Raw genomic sequence first — 16,541 nt, 5'->3', positions numbered from 1 at the left:
GAATCAACATCAGTCTCATCACTGTTTAGTTGTGTTGCTGTAGTCGCTCCTCATGGCGAGAACAACGTCCCACAATGTCTCAGAGAATTTAAATTACTGCAGATATTTCCATTTAAAAACATCTTAGAGCGTGTTTTGAAAATAATTTGCTATGTTTTACATTAATTTCCCCTCATATTTCATCTTATTTTTCTCACGTGTCTCCCTGATTCTCTCATCTTCTTCCTAAAGCTGTTAAATTAAATTAAATCGGGCGCTTTAACACTTTCATATCAAAACACGATCATTCCTGAAGGTGTTAAGTGACTTCTTGTAACGTCAGTGTGTTTTACGCTCGCTGCAGTTTCCTTGTCATGTGTCGGACTTGTCATGTGTCGCTCTTAAACAAACATCTGTTTTGGGAAGAAGTCCGGTCTCACAACGAACAAAACAGATCGTCACTGGGTTTTAGTTTAGTTTTACTAGACGATGATGATGTGAAGAGTTATTTATCCACTGTTGTATTTATGTAATCCTGTAGATTCATGATCATTCAAAACAAAACAAAATAACATAAAATGAGCCTGTTTTTTTATCTTGTCATTCACTTTTATTCATGTTTTTTTTTTTTTAAATAGTACAGTTCTCAGTGAGGCAGATAAAAATGGAGGGATTCGACTGTTTTTCCTACATAAACTTTAAAAAGAAAATGGGTAAAATAATAACAATGTGCTGCTGTGAGCTCTGCAGCATTAATCTTCATTTCATTTCATTGTATCAAGTATTAAATTCAGCTGATTTTAACCTCCTCCTCCTCTGTGAAACAACAAACCCACATCATCGACCTATCTGTATGTCCCAGTCTGTCGCCACCCTCAGGCTCAGGTCGCTCACTGTCAGGCTGCAGCAGCTCTCCACGTACCGAAAGGCAGCAGCTGAGTGTTTATCACCTGGTGACAGAAAGATATGAGACCATTTATGTTGTTTTGGTTTTTTTGGCGGTTCAATTTTATTTTATAACAAAACTCTGAACTTCCAGGACCTGCAAAGTTAGTAAAAACTACCTCCACCTCTAACTGAGCTTCATTTCCTACAGGACAAATGAGGTTTTCATGGGCCTGACACTTCTATTGTCTATTGTTTTCTGCCTTTATAATAAGAACAACAGAACAAAACAGTGAATGAGGCAAAAAACATGATGATGCAGAAAAACCAAAAAGAGCCACGATTTTAGATTTTAGGGACAGGAAATGATGAAATCCAGTTCAACACGGCTAAATAGTCGGTCACCTTTCTATTTATATACGCAATATCACTGATGGATAACAAGTCAGTTCATGACATAAACATTCATTTTGTGAGGCACAAATTATTTGTTATTATCAAATTCTTCCAACAGGATTTTCTCCTCATGCTTGAATTATTGGAAGATGATTAGATATTAGACACATAGATATTCAACCCTCCTCCTCTGAGACGACAAATCCAAACTTCTTCTCACATTTTAGCTCAATTTTATTTGCTTGAATACTTGAATAAAGTTTTACGACAAGTTTCCTTTTCTCATCTTTATAAATATCAAAATCAATAAATGTATCAATTAATTTGGTATTATAAACTTTGAATTCTCCTGCTTATGTTGGACGACACATCGCTGCATCGCTATCGTTATCCCAGTAGCTATTATCCTTATGAATATCAGCTGACACAGCCTCTACACAAGGAGTGTTCAACTCAATCATACAAGGGGCCAAAATGTAAAACACAGAGTGTCGCAAGTCGACCAGTATTGACATTTACTGAACAGACTAAAACTGACATTGTTTTATATTAATTATATATGAATGTGAACAGCCACATACTGTAAATCCTTTCAATAAAATAAAATAAAATAAAGAATATTAGGAATTATTTTATTATTTTACTTTTCATTGTGTGTATTGTGATTTCAGAAAAGGATGTAAAAAAAACCCAACACATATTCTCATATAGTTTTCTCTCCTATGCCATTTCCTCCATGCCAGATAGGGCTTGGCGTTTGTCAATCTATTGCTTGGTCATAACCGTACGGTAGCTGTTGCAGTGCATTGTGGGATTTGTGATGTGAGTGCTATATCAGAGGGCCATTAATAAAAGAAATAGAAATGCTTTTCATAAAGGCTAAAGATTACACATGCTTTTCGTGCTTTTAATTTTTTGGGAAGTCCTTGCAATTGTCAATCACAATCAATTATTTCTGGGCTATTTCTACACAATTACTTGTTATTTCTTGGCTATATTTCTCGTCATTACTATGAAATTGACCGTTATTTCTAGGCTATTTCTTGACATTTTCTCACGGGCCACATAAAATTGTATTGCGGGCCGGATCTGGCCCCCGGGCCTTGAGTTTGACATGTGTGCTCTACACTATGTGGCAGCAGTGAGTGTGTGCGTGTGTGTGTGTCACTCTGACTGAGCCTCACCTGACACCTGCACAGTCACAGTGGACGGTTTCCTCCTCAGCCCCAGGACGGTGACCGAGTGAACGACGGTGTCACAGTCGAAAGCTGCGTCCTCACAGGCGGAGCTGAAGGAAGCAGCGTCAACATGAATCAACATGAATTTTTACATTTCCTTTCTAAAAACAATGTTGCAGCTATTTGAGGCTCAAACGTCTCAAACGTCTTTTTTTAGCTCCTTCCCCATGTGTCTTTAAAAAAGCGTCTCCTCGTCGGGAGGTGTGAGTGTGACTCACCGGCAGAGCAGCCGGCCTGACAGCATGGTGAACCGGCGCAGACAGAAGGCCTTTCTGTGGCGGTAGCTGAAGGAGTGGCCGTCGTCCAGGTAGAGCTCGCCGTCAGCTGCTCCCTGCAGAGAGACGGGACGGCAGTCTGCTCTTAAATATCACGAGTCTGGGCATGAACATGCAGAATTAATTTACTAATGGTAGAAATTAACTGTCCATCAATAGAAAAAATTATATTTTTTAGGTAGTAAATACAAAGCAGCTTAGCAGATCTATGACCTATAATTATAATTTTGTTTTATTACATGGAAAAATGTAAAAGCACTATATCAAAGACATCATATTGTGTTAAAATCTGGGTAAACCTTTAATTTACAGGCCGCTAATTACGTGATAATAGCAAGAAATAGCCTCGAAATAACGGTCAATTTCATAGTAATGTTGAGAAATATAGCCAAGAAATAACGATTGATTGTGTAGAAACAGCCCAGAAATAATTGATTGTGATTGACAAATGCAAGAAGACTTGGTGGAGAAAAATTCAAAGCATAAAAAGGATGTGTAATCTTTTGTCTTCATGAAAAACATGACATTACTATGAAATTGACTGTTATTATTTCTAGGCTATTTCTTTACATTACAATGCAATTACTTGTTATTTCTTGACATTATCACGTAATTAGTGGCCTGTAAATTGAAGGGTTACTGAAATCTGTTCTATTGTGATTATTAATGAATCACTTGGGTCATCTAAAAGAAAAATATTCACAGGTTTCAGCTTCTCAAAAATCAGAATTTGATTAAATCTACACCATAATGAAAAAAATGAATGAAGAAAACAAACAGCTGATGAATGGGTAATGAAAATTATGCTTAATTGAAGCTCTAAAATTTTTTTTTTTAAAATGGAGACATGTAATTGTGTTTACTCAAGATCAAGGTGTTCCTAATATTTTGTCCATCCCTAATTACATAATATTAAAAGGACTATAGTATTACATCCTTTTCCTACCTGACAGTTTAGCGCCACGGTGATGGAGAGCGGCAGCTGCTGGACGTCGGCCGTGCAGGAGCCACTTCCTGTCGACCTGCAGACCACCGAGCCTCCGCGCTGGAACAGAGGAACCTGCACAGAGGAAAACATGTTGTTGTCACACAACCTCTGACTTATTCATTCATCTCAATTCAAAAAGCTTTATTGTCTATAACAAGGACAGAAATTTGTCATCGGTTTGGCCTCCGAACAGTTAGACATACAAACACCAATATAAAACCCACATAAAAAAAAACTCACATAAAAGCTATAAAATCCACATTGAAACTGTTTTTATTATGAACATTATCATGATTAATTAAAGGAAAAATTAAAAAATAATTCAATGATCATGAAAATTCAAATTTTCATTCAAATTCGCATAAACTTGATTTAATAATTTATTTCATTTGGATCCCCATTAGCTGATGTAATACACATCAACTACAATAAAAATACAAATCAGAAATACTGTACACAATCAAAGCATAACAAAAAGATTTACAGACACAAATTATCCATAAATATTCTACATAGACAGCATACAGCATATAACCAATAATCTAAACATAGAGACACACACATACAGTATCTAAAATTTAAAAAAATAAAAATAAAAAAAGAGTTATGAGGCATTGCTCTCTCCTACACAAAAGTAGATATTATTACTAGTCAGTAAAATTGTGCTGCAAGTAAAAAGTATTGGTATTGGTATCAGTATTGGAAATACTGGCCCTGTATTTACTTGGTATTGGATCGATCAAATCAAATTTTTGCAGTATCGCACACCCATACTTACTGTATCCATGGTGACGGGGAGACTCAGCGTCCTGCCTCCTTCGTAGGCCTTTGTAGAGTGGACGTCAAACCAGATCTGAGACGGAAACAAACCTGAATGTAACGTCCAGTATGAAGATGAACACGACTGTATCGGGATATGAACATGTTACCTGGAGGCTGATTTACCTCGCCACATCCAGGAAGCAGCACTTTGACTTCTTGAACGCCCGGCTCAGTGACGGGACAGGCCAGCAGAGCTCCTCCTGCAGGGAATCGAACACAGTTTAACTCCCACATGCAGCGATTTAAAGGGATAGTTCACCCAAAATTCAAATTTCACTCATTATCTACTCACCCTCATGTCGACTAAGGGCTGGGAGAAGTTTCAGAGTCCTCCGTGCCTTCTCGGAGTTACGGGGGGTCCGCGCAGCAGTATTTGTCCATATAATGGTTGTGAATGGTGCTCACTTTTCTTCGTCCAAAAAGACACACCAAAAAACATCCAAATACCTCCATACTGCTCGTCTGTAACGTCCCTCTTGTATTGAAGCCCCAACATGAGAAATTGTTCCGCCGGCACAGGAAGAGCAGTGAACTGAGACACTGGGAGCTTCCGCTACAAACAAGCTTAAATATAGACTTATTTAATTTTTTTCGGAACAATTTCTCATGTTGGGGCTTCAATACAAGAGGGACATTACAGACGAGCACTATGGAGGTATTTGGATGTTTTTTGGTGTGTCTTTTTGGACAAAGAAAAGTGAGCTCTGTTCACAACCGTCATACAGTGCTGCACGGAGCCCCCCTGTAACTCAGAGAAGGCACGGAGGACTCTGAAACTTCTCCCAGCCCTTAGTCGACGTGAGGGTGAGTAGATAATGAGTGAAATTTGAATTTTGGGTGAACTATCCCTTTAAGGGCACAGCTGTGTGATGACGTAAGATTAAAGCAGCATTAATCACCGATCAGATACTGGTTGTCCACGGAGAAGGTGCCCTGCTCGGTCGGGAACTCCACCCACAGAGGTCTGTGTCAGATAAAAATCAGAGTTTCTATCACTTTTTTGCTGAAGTTAGATGAGGAATATTGACCTCTAGTGTCTGACGCTGCAGGCCTGACCGACGCTGATGTTTGCAGCTGCAGCACATCTGCCCGAGCAGCAGGTGGCAGCGACGCTCACCTGAGTGGAGGCAGACCAGAGGTGTGGGCCTGGTGCAACAGAGTGTACCAGTACGGCAGCAGACGGTACCTAAAGACAAGAGACCAGAGGACACCACAGTCTGTTTTATAAGCCACAATTTACCTGATTTACACTTTATTTACTATTTTATTTACTTCATTTATTTATTTATTTGACTTTATTAGCAGCTCAGACTCAACTTGGACCTCTGTCAGGATTCAAGGATTCTTTATTGTCATTATCACTGTGCATTTGCATTAACAAGAGAATGAAATTCAGTTTCTCGGTCAGAATAAAACATTTAAAAAAACATCACAACAGAATAATAATGATCAAGGTATTAGTTTAAAATTTACAAGGTAAGAAAGCTATGAAAAAAACCTGATGAAGCACATACATGTAAGTGTTCAACATATTCTGAGTCCAGGAAGTCCTCCCTCTCAAGTATTTATTAATTTCTCTTGTTAAATACATTTGAAAATGTGATTATTAGTATTTGTGTGAAGTTTTGCAAATTGATTTTATGCCTTAATGATGGGAAGCTGTTGATTTTGAGCCTTGTTGGTGATTTGTTCAGGCCAAAACAGAATTGATCAACTGTCATAGATGGTCAATAAATGATCTTTTTAACTTTCCCTCTAAGCTCAGTGCACTGGCAGAAAAAAGAAAAACAACTGAGGCTGCTGAAACACTTTGATAAATGGACCAACATCTGGACGTATGCAACGACTGAACCGCTCTCTGACGGTACTGTACCTCTGTTGGATTGCGGTGCGGATCGCAGCGGTCACCTCCTCTCCAAACAACCACGGCTCCCGGCGCTTCGTCACGTTTGCCGAGTGGCCGCGGAAAAACGGCTGCAGGGCGCCGGCCTGGTACCAACGCACCAGCAGCTCTGGATCTGGATCCTGAACAAACCCACCGACATCGGCTAAAAAACACAGGACACGGGATGAGAAGAGATATCACAGCATGAAGGGTTTGTGTACTTCTAAACAAGTTTTAGTATTTCTGTTTCTTCATGAGTCTAGTTGTGATTTTTAATTTAAAAACCTCACCTCCACAAAACACCACACCGGCCACACTGAGGGACAAAAGCATTGGAATCGAGATCTTTAGATATTCCCATGTGGCGACGTTGTCCCCCGTCCATATTGCTCCTGCACAACAAACAAAGTCGCTTAAAGGGATAGTTCAACATTTTGGCAAATTGGCCCATTGCCATAATCCCTATAGTTTTAGCAGTAGGTTTGTTACCTTTAATTGTCGGTGCAAGCTATTTTTAGAACGGCGGAGCAGAGCCGCGAGCTGCTCAGAGCTACGCTACGGAGGCTCATGGGATTTCTTGGTTTCCCTCAACAAACTCATCAAATACACAATCCAACAACTCCAAAACGCTCTGTTGGACAAGTTGTGACCTGCACATTCACCACGCTATGAGATAATAACAGGACGTTACGAGACAGAGTTGTTTTAGAGGTAAATTCATGCAAAACCGCTGATGCGCATTCCCATCGGGAGCAGTTTTTCATCAAGCAGTCTCTGTATTTACCTCTAAAACAACTCTGTCTGGTAACGTCCTGTTATTATCTCATAGCGTGGTGAATGTGCAGGTCACAACTTGTCCACCAGAGCGTTGTGGAGTTGTTGGATTGTGTATTTGATGAGTTTGGAAAGCAAGGGAAACCAAGAAATCCCATGAGCCTCCGTAGCGTAGCTCTGAGCAGCTCACGGCTCTGCTCCGCCATTGTAAAAACAGCTTGCACCGACAATTAAAGGTAATGAACCTACTCCTAAAACTACTGTATAGGGATTATGGCAATGGGCCAATTTGCCAAAATGTTGAACTATCCCTTTAAATACAGTGAATTTAATCACTGCATAAATACATGAAGAAGCTTTTTTTCCATTTAAGTAACTCACCGAATCTCTGTGACCCGGCGAAGAAGGAGCGCGACAGGACGAAGGGTCTCTCTGAGCCACCTGAGCGAGTCATCAGACCCTCGGCTGTCGCCATGTGCTTCAAAAAGACAGAGGTCATTCAGTAACGATGTCCACCTCTAATGTGAAGGAGGTGAAGACGAGAACATGCACCAGGTCTCAGTCTGTAGTGTCACTTTCAAATTCTAATACAAAATTTTTCCTGCATACAAAATGTTGATATAAAAGCAGCTTTAACCCCGACAACAACAACGATCCCACTCACCTGGTAGAAGCCGTACAGGTTGTGCAGTTCCCTGTGTTCCCAGCCCCCATGATGCACTGCGTCCTTAGGCATCGTCTGCTCCGGCCCGTCGAACACAGACGGTTCGTTCATATCGTTCCACACAAATAACGAGGGAGTCGACCCCTGAAGTCAGACGGAAACTGCTCTCGGATTATAAAATACTTTTAATATTTAAAATAGAAGCAGCAAATCATCAGTTGTATTTCTTTCATTTAACATCTACAACATTAGATTAAAAAAAAACTACAACTCCAGAAAGTAGCCAGTAGCTCATCTGTTCTCAACAACATAACAGATAATATTATTGATCTGTGGATTATTTTCCACACACACTTACCTTGTATTTCTCCAGGCTGAAGCACCTGGAGTACCAGGCTCGAGTGGCTGGGCTGCTGAAATCAAGGTAACAGGACTCATCTATGACGAAAGTTAATGTTTCGTTACAAAGAGGAGAATACAAATTTGTGTATAATAAACATAAAAGGGCCACAAAGTTGTGTTATAATAAAAGAAATCTGTTTAATCTAAATTGGAAACAAGATATAGAAATATGTTTAACTTGGTGTCAGTGGAGGATTATTATCGTAGTATTAGCAGTCGTATTTCACTGTCTTTATGGTTAGAAACACATTACCAGGCCAGCATGAGCCCTGATAGAGCTCTCCCTCTCTGTTCTTGACAAAATGTCCACCGTCCCTGGCTTCACGATACAGCAACCAATCAGGATCAGCTTTGATGTGGGGGTCATTTATAACAACCAGCTGAAAAAAATAAAATAAAAACATGCACATTAAATAACTTCAAGGGACAACGAGGAGTTTCTCCATCGGCAGAACGAAAAATCCCGCGACAATAAAAAAGTCTCATATTAATATGGATGAATCTACGTTACCCACACTTGTTAATGGGCCCATTTTCGATAAATATATATCGTTTTGTCTCTGTCGTTATTTTGTTATTAGTGGTGGCGGAAATGCTGGGAGAGCCGTCCAGCGTTTCCTTACTTTCGGTTTCGCGGACGCTGCCCGGCGAGTCATGAGAATAACGCAGCTGAATCGCTGTTTATGGTCAGAACTACGACGGTATGTGAACCTCTTTGAACCTCTGACTTTCATTCTTGATGAATGAAAACATGAGTCTGTCTTGCGCCGGTCAAAGAATTTCACGGTGCGCGTGGAGGCTCATAAATGTAGTGTGAAAACGCTTCGCTTTTCCAAAACTCCTCGTTGTCCCTTTAAACTTGCAGAAGATCAATGGAGGAGAGAATATATCTTTTGTGTGTCTGACCTTCCTGTTCTTCTCCTGTAGGTGGCGCTGCAGGCCGGTCGGGTCGGGGAAGTGGACGGGGTCCCAGGTGAAGTAACGCTTCCCGTCCGTGTGCTCGATGTCCAGCCAGATGACGTCATACGGGATGTTGTGGCGATCGAACCCGGCGTCCACGGCCTTCACGTCAGCTTCGTCGAGGTAGTTCCAGCGGCACTGGTGATACCCGAGGGCGAAGAGAGGGGGCAGAGCCTGGTACCCTGAGAGAGAGAGCATGTGGGGGGGGAGGAAAGGGTAGGGGCTGAATTGTTTTCAGTGATGATAAAAACAGACCCAGCACTTGCGGAGGACACACCTGTGAGCTGAGCGTACTGTCTGAAGAGCTGCTGTGGACCGGGCCCGAGCAGAACCACGCAGTCGATCACGCCGCTCTCTGACAGCCAGCGGACGTCGGTCTGAGGCTGCACACGCCTCCTCTTCACCGGGGGGGTGTGGTCCTCCTGGGTGAGGTGGCACGGGTTATAATAATAATAATAGTAATATTAATAGTAAAGTTTATTTATAGAGCATTTATCAAACTAAAGTAAGTAAGTAAAGTAAGTGCTTAAAGGGATAGTTCAACATTTTGGCAAATTGGCCCATTGCCATAATCCCTATAGTTTTAGCAGTAGGTTCGTTACCTTTAATTGTCGGTGCAAGCTATTTTCAGAACGGTGGAGCAGAGCCGCGAGCTGCTCAGAGCTACGTTACAGAGGCTCATGGGATTTCTTGGTTTCCCTCATCAAACTCATCAAACTCATCAAACACACAATCCAACAACTCCAAAACGCTCTGGTGGACAAGTTGTGACCTGCACATTCACCACGCTATGAGATAATAACAGAACGTTACCAGACAGAGTTGTTTTAGAAGTAAATGCAGAGACTGCTTGATGAAAAACTGTCCCCAACAGGAACGTACATCAGTGGTTTTGCATGAATTTACCTCTAAAACAACTCTGTCTCGTAACGTTCTGTTATTATCTCATAGCGTGGTGAATGTGCAGGTCACAACTTGTCCACCAGAGCGTTTTGGAGTTGTTGGATTGTGTATTTGATGAGTTTGATGAGGGAAACCAAGAAATCCCATTAGCCTCCGTAGCTTAGCTCTGAGCAGCTCGCGGCTCTGCTCCGCCGTTCAAACAGGTAAAAACAGTGGGAAACAGAGGAAATTAGCAACTCAGATAAAAATTTTAAGTAGAGACTTAAAAGACGACACTGACTCCGATCACCTTATTTCCACCTTATTACGTCCTAATACATTTTTGCATTTCTGCTAAAATTATTCACCTCTGAATGGGTTCGGTAGCTTTTTGTCATGTAATTCTACTTTTTTATAAAGCAGACAGGGTCACCAGAGTTTACCTGGAGGTCTGTGGGGCTGTAATGTACGTTCACAAAAGTCTCTGATGCATTGAGCCAGAACACGCCCAGAGTCCTGTTGGGTTTGTGAGCCACCAGCAGCGGCACGGAGCCATAGAGGCCGCGACGACTCTGGAGCTCGTAGGCGAAGACGTCCAGGTTGTAGAGCCGGTACGGTTCACCGTCTCTGTGAACAGAGAGCAGATCATCAGACGACTCTCTGAAAACTGAAGGCTGCAAACCAATGAGATCATGGTTTCATGTTGTCATGGCTGAGCTCTTTTAAAAAACTTTAATGGGATACTTCACCCCAAATCGATAATTCACTAATCAGTTCTCCAAAAGTTCTCCAAACCCTTCCTTGGCATGACAGTGAGTAGATGATTGGTGAATTCTCGATTTTGGGTGAAGTATCCCTTTAAATTTTAATCTTGGATTTGCACTGCAAGTCCTCTTAAAGCAGAAGTAAGCGGAATGTTTGTGTTAATATAAGTCTTAAATTGTTATATCTTCCGACAGCAATCACTTACATAGAGTGTTTGGTCTGAAGCACGGGTCTGTCAGTCACTCTGCTCTGCTGTAAGCCGAGGAGAAAACTTTCCTTGTATCCTACAACCTTTATCCAATGAGGAGAGAGAACGGCATAAAGGGGCGGTCCTCTCTGTGTGTGCAGCCAAGGGATGCGCGTGAATGTGGTGACGTAGGGACGAGGGCGGGGACTGCTAACTGCATCGGCTGACAGGAAGTTAGCCAAAACGACCGGATCGCTTACTTCTGCTTTAATTGTTTTAATACAAATCAATATTTCATGCTGCAAACTCATATTTTATGCTCTATTTTAGTCTAGTTTTTATATTTTTCTCTCTTTTTCCTGCACTTTCTTTTATTCTTTTTTATTGCTTTTAATTGTATGTTTAATGTTTTCAATTTTTACTATTTTGGGTTTTATTTAAATTTTTTAAAATTGTATGTTTTTTTGTATGTTTCCAACTCTTAGTGTTAAAAGTTTTGTTTTTATGTAAAGCACATTGAGTTGCACGTTGGTATGAAATGCACTAAATACTCTAAATAACGCTGCCTTGCTATCAATGCACAAATCACTTGTTTGTGTGTGTGTGTGTGTGTGTGTGTGGACCTTGTGTCTCTGAGCTGCAGGCCGTCGGCGTGCTCTGGGAGACCGTACACATGGCTGAAGCCGTGAAGAGAGACGTCCGCTCCAACGCTGCTGGGACCTGCAGAGACACAACAACAACAACAACAACAACAACTAGTTTAATTCATATAATTCATTCATTTATCAGCAGAAACTGAATCTACAATCACAGTAAGAGTAAAGAAAATGTTCATCTTCGCTGCTGTGCACTGGGTTAAACGACTCTAGCAGGTAATTAGGATTTATTTATAGAAAGTTTATGGACTGAGGAGGATGTAATTTCCTTTTCATTAGTACTTGCACTAAGTACTTGCTGCTTTCTAGGAACTGTCTTGTGTGGTTAGACTTTTACACAAGTCCCTTTCTTCTTACATTATTAAAAAACTTGAAGTGTCGTCCCATTACAACACTGTGTGTAATTGGTTCTCCTCCTGAGTGGGGCTGTCTGGCTACAGTGTGTGTTTGTTTTCATAAAGTGCAGACCATAAATCATCTCACCAAAAGAGCTATGAAACTATAATTATATATTCACATCACAAGTCAACAGAATAATAATAAAAATAAATAAATAAATAAGAAAAGGACAGTTTTTAAAAGTCGCTCCCACTCGGGGCTCTTGTTTCTTTTGAGTGTGTTTTTTAACAAGCTCAGACAATGAGACCTAACGCTGCTGCTGCAGACACACTGACAAGAAGTCTGGCCTTTAAAATATTCAACAGCAGCCACAAACCATTAGCTTTGATATCCACAAAGTGCCTGAACGTCTCTCTCCACAATAAACTCGCGGGGTCGTCTTCACGCTGTTGGAGGAACAAAGCAAAGGAACAATATAAAGGCGTTTAACTCCTTCATGTCTGACTGATATCATACTGCAGCGAGAACAGTGTTGACGTTATCTCACCCCACCAGAGCCATGAGATGTGAAACTAAAAGAAGAGAGACACAGATAAATTTTAATTATATTATATTATATCATTCAACTTAAAGGAATAGTTCACCAAAAAATGAAATTCAGTCATTATTGACTCATCCTCATGCTGATGAATACTCCGGAGTAGTTTTTTATTCCTCAAAGTGCATCTGGAGACCCGGGAGGCCGGTTCATGGTCCAACGAAATCCCTTTATGAGAGTCAATAGTGCCCGACACAAAAACCTCCATAAAACTACACAAAAACCCTCTAATATTACTCCTTACTGCTCGTCCGCTGCAATCCAAGTGTCCTGAAGGGAAACAACGTCATTTAGGACATTTTTACAGCCTGAACAGTCCTGTCTGACGTTCACGTGGAGTGGCAAATTCAATACAGGACTGTTTAGGCTGTAAAAATGTCCTAAATGACGTCGTTTTGAGTAAACTCTGGACTATATCCCTTCAGGACACTTGGATTGCAGCGGACAAGCAGTGTGGAGGAATATTAGAGGTTTTTTGTGTAGTTTTATGGACTTTTTTGTGTCGGGCGCTATTACTGTCATATAAAGTTTTCGAACCGGCCTCCCAGGTCTCCAGATGCACTTTGAGGAATAAAAAACTACTCCGGAGTATTCATCAGCATGAGGGTGAGTCAATCATGACTGAATTTCAATTTTTGGTGAACTATTCCTTCAACTCAAATGTATTTATAGAACAACCAAATTAACAATTACGTATATTATATGTTGTTGTAGTTTGAACCACTCTCCTGTGATCCTCACCTCGGTGGATGCTGCAGCGTCTCAAACCACAGTTTCTCTTTAGGATTGAACGTGACCATCACTTCGTCCTCACACAGGATCTCCACACGGAAAGGAAAACGCCACACACGCACCTGATGTCGCCCTGACGACCAGGAGAGCGTGACGCAATCCTCGGTCTGTGTCTCCACCCTGAGCCTGAGGGACAAAAGACAAAATACTGATGAAATACTGACAAACCAACATGAATTTGAAGTCATTTTACTGTTTGAATGTCTCAAAAAATAAGAAATAAAGGTGCAGTTTCTTTCTTAGCTTTTAAAACAATGTCACATCTCCACCGAGAATGATTTCCAGGAACTAAAAAGCAACACATTTGTTCAATTTTAACTGAGAAGCCATTTTAAGATGTTGACATTTTGACTTTGAAATAAGAGAAACTGCAGATGGAGAGAAGCTCCAAACGAGGCTGAACTGACTTCATCCATAAATCATTTCTCAACATTTCAGGAGAGTCGCAGATGTGCAACAGAAAAAACACAAACACAAGCACGAAGCCTTTAATGCATCAAAGGAAGGAGAGAAATAAAGGATGTGTGGATTTGTTTAGTGCATTAAAGGGATGTATATATGTAAATGTTATTATAACAGAGCTCTTACTGTTCACACTGTGGCTCCACTGTTATCACATCTGGAACTCGGTAGCGTGTTTTAATGGGCTGGAGTTCATCAATCAGGATCCTCACAGAGTCGTGTTGACAGGGCGACACAGAGAGAAGAAGTCTGGTCTGAGAAAAAGAGCAAAGACAGAGAATTAAAATATAATATAACAAGATAAATATGGTTGATTATGAAGGTGCAGGTTGCTTCAGAGCACCGGACATTACCCTCTGGATTAATTATAGGTTACTGTCTATTCTATTATTTCATTAGTGTCTTAATTATTTCTTTCTCACCTTTTAAATTTGACTTGACATGTAAGTCAATATGTATATGTATATAGATAAAAAATAAAGATGATTATAACACTAAATCTGGAGAACAAACATGATCTTCCTGTGGGATCTAACAAATCCTCTAATTATTAAGTTTAGCAGCACACGTTTTTAAGACTTTCTGCCTAAATTATTTTAAATATTTTAGAATAAATCTCAATCTCAATCACTTCATTTGGCTGTGCAGCAATGTGGAGCTAAAAGAGCATGCAGTGTAACAGACGTAGAACATACAACACAGCACAAAATATATAACAACAATATGACTCAACAACCAATGGCGTAAATACAGAGAAGTACACTATTTATAAAGGGGGTTGAAAAGTGCTGCTGTAGTGTTCAGACCTTGGTGTTGGGCTCCAACAGTTCAAAACGTGCACCTTTCTCTGTGAGCACCAGGGTGTCCAACAGGGCTCGGTGCTGCAAGGGTGGACTCTGCATCTGTCGCCTCCGAAATTAACATAAAAAATGAATATTATTAAAAGGATAGTTCACCCAAAATTCAAATTTCACTCATTATCTACTCACCCTCATGTCGACTAAGGGCTGGGAGAAGTTTCGGAGTCCTCCGTGCCTTCTCTGAGTTACAGCGGGGCTCCGTGCAGCACTGCATGTCCATATGACGGTAGCGAACGGGGCTCACTTTTCTTCATCCAAAAAGACACACCAAAAACATACAAATACCTCCACACAGCTCGTCTGTAATGTCCCTCTTGAATGAAGAAATTGTTCCGAAAAAAATTAAATAACACCGGCAGAACAATTTCTCATGTTGGGGCTTCAATACAAGAGGGACATTACAGACGAGCACTATGGAGGTATTTGGATGTTTTTTGGTGTGTCTTTTTGGACGAAGAAAAGTGAGCCCCGTTCGCTACCGTCATATGGACATGCAGTGCTGCACGGAGCCCCGCTGTAACTCAGAGAAGGCACGGAGGACTCTGAAACTTCTCCCAGCCCTTAGTCGACATGAGGGTGAGCAGATAATGAGTGAAATTTGAATTTTGGGTGAACCATCCCTTTAACATTGTTATGATGAGACATATTTAAACATGATCCTGTGTAGTGCAAAGCACAGGTTGTGATTTGTTATCTATGTACCTACCTGTAGAAAGCTACATCACTACTGATCTTGAACTTTTTCTCTCCTTCATCATCTGGGACGACACTAAAGGAAGAAGCAGAGAGAAAACTAAATTATCTACGGGAACTTTGTAGATTTAAGGAGTCTAAAAACCCAATGTTATGTGTTGAAGCACCTGTTAACACCCACTGACAGATTTAACTACAGTACAAAAACACTATGAGATTTCTTTCTTGCATTAATAAAAAAACAAAAACAAAAAAACACTATCATCAATTAAACATCATGCACAGACTGCAGGACAAGTTGAAACATGAATATCTGAGGCCTCCGTGTGAAAAGTCAAAGGTCAAACACAGTGACAGTAAACTTCACACCGCTGCTGCTGCACAGCGTCTGAAAACAGACACGTTGTTTCTACCTGATAACGGGTTTGTTCACTTCCGCCATTTCGAGCTGACATAAACAAATTAAAGATACAAATAAAAACAAACACCGGCCTCTCTCAGCGAGTCGTGGTTTTCTTATATTTACATAAACTACATGACTTCTCCACTCAGTCTCTTCCTGACACCGACAGGTCGGACTGACGTAGCGACAGCGACCACACACAGGATGTGATTAACACTCACCAGCACCTGCACATCCGGTCTGGATTTTCAAAGCAAAATCCCGAAATTAAAGCATACAAAATGTTAATAATATAATGTAAAAGTTTATATTTCATTGAATTGTATTAACTTTTTGATATATTGTTTATAAAGTACATTTATATAGCCTATATATTAATTGTAGAGATTCTGGACATTTTGGAGGTTGTTGTAGTCCTTTAGGAAATCCTAATAGTCCTTATGATATTTTTTTCAAAATTAGCTATGTTTAAGAAGATGAACGTATGCTACTTTTATTTTAACATTTCTTTATTGAATTTCAATAACAGCACAAATAGAACACGTACAAAATAAGACGTGTATGAGAAAATAAATGATAAATAGGGCTTACTACGATTTACAAAAGTTTAGAAATTAACCTTAACTGTATTTATTA

At 40.4% G+C, this 16,541-nt stretch overlaps 1 protein-coding gene across 3 annotated transcripts; it reads right to left on the bottom strand.

Annotated features, from left to right (window-relative positions):
* Positions 1–568: 568 nt before the first annotated feature.
* On the bottom strand, positions 569–16,113 carry ganc (glucosidase, alpha; neutral C). Of its 3 annotated transcripts, none has more exons than XM_085768211.1 (25): positions 15,916–16,111; positions 15,516–15,578; positions 14,756–14,858; positions 14,076–14,203; positions 13,437–13,613; positions 12,645–12,669; positions 12,474–12,543; positions 11,726–11,822; positions 10,594–10,777; positions 9,546–9,690; positions 9,215–9,450; positions 8,562–8,688; positions 8,265–8,344; positions 7,907–8,050; positions 7,624–7,720; positions 6,759–6,860; positions 6,457–6,631; positions 5,701–5,769; positions 5,483–5,547; positions 4,707–4,783; positions 4,540–4,614; positions 3,720–3,833; positions 2,717–2,829; positions 2,445–2,548; positions 569–929 (listed from the first exon to the last, which is right to left on the bottom strand). In XM_085768211.1, exons 1-25 carry the CDS (start codon positions 15,942–15,944, stop codon positions 817–819), a joined length of 2,712 nt encoding a protein of 903 aa, XP_085624337.1. In that variant the 5' UTR covers positions 15,945–16,111; the 3' UTR covers positions 569–816. The 3 variants fall into 3 exon arrangements, 2 of the variants coding, with proteins under 2 accessions (XP_085624337.1, XP_085624338.1); XR_015034773.1 differs by having other exon boundaries at positions 580–929; positions 4,691–4,783; XM_085768212.1 differs by having other exon boundaries at positions 580–929; positions 12,650–12,669; positions 15,916–16,113.
* Between the last annotated feature and the right edge of the window lie 428 nt (positions 16,114–16,541).

The sequence above is a fragment of the Trachurus japonicus genome, chromosome 22 (genome assembly GCF_045865225.1).
Source record: "Trachurus japonicus isolate A0001 chromosome 22, Traja_1.0".
Lineage (NCBI taxonomy): Eukaryota > Metazoa > Chordata > Actinopteri > Carangiformes > Carangidae > Trachurus > Trachurus japonicus.
This window is presented reverse-complemented; position numbering and strand designations above follow the sequence as displayed.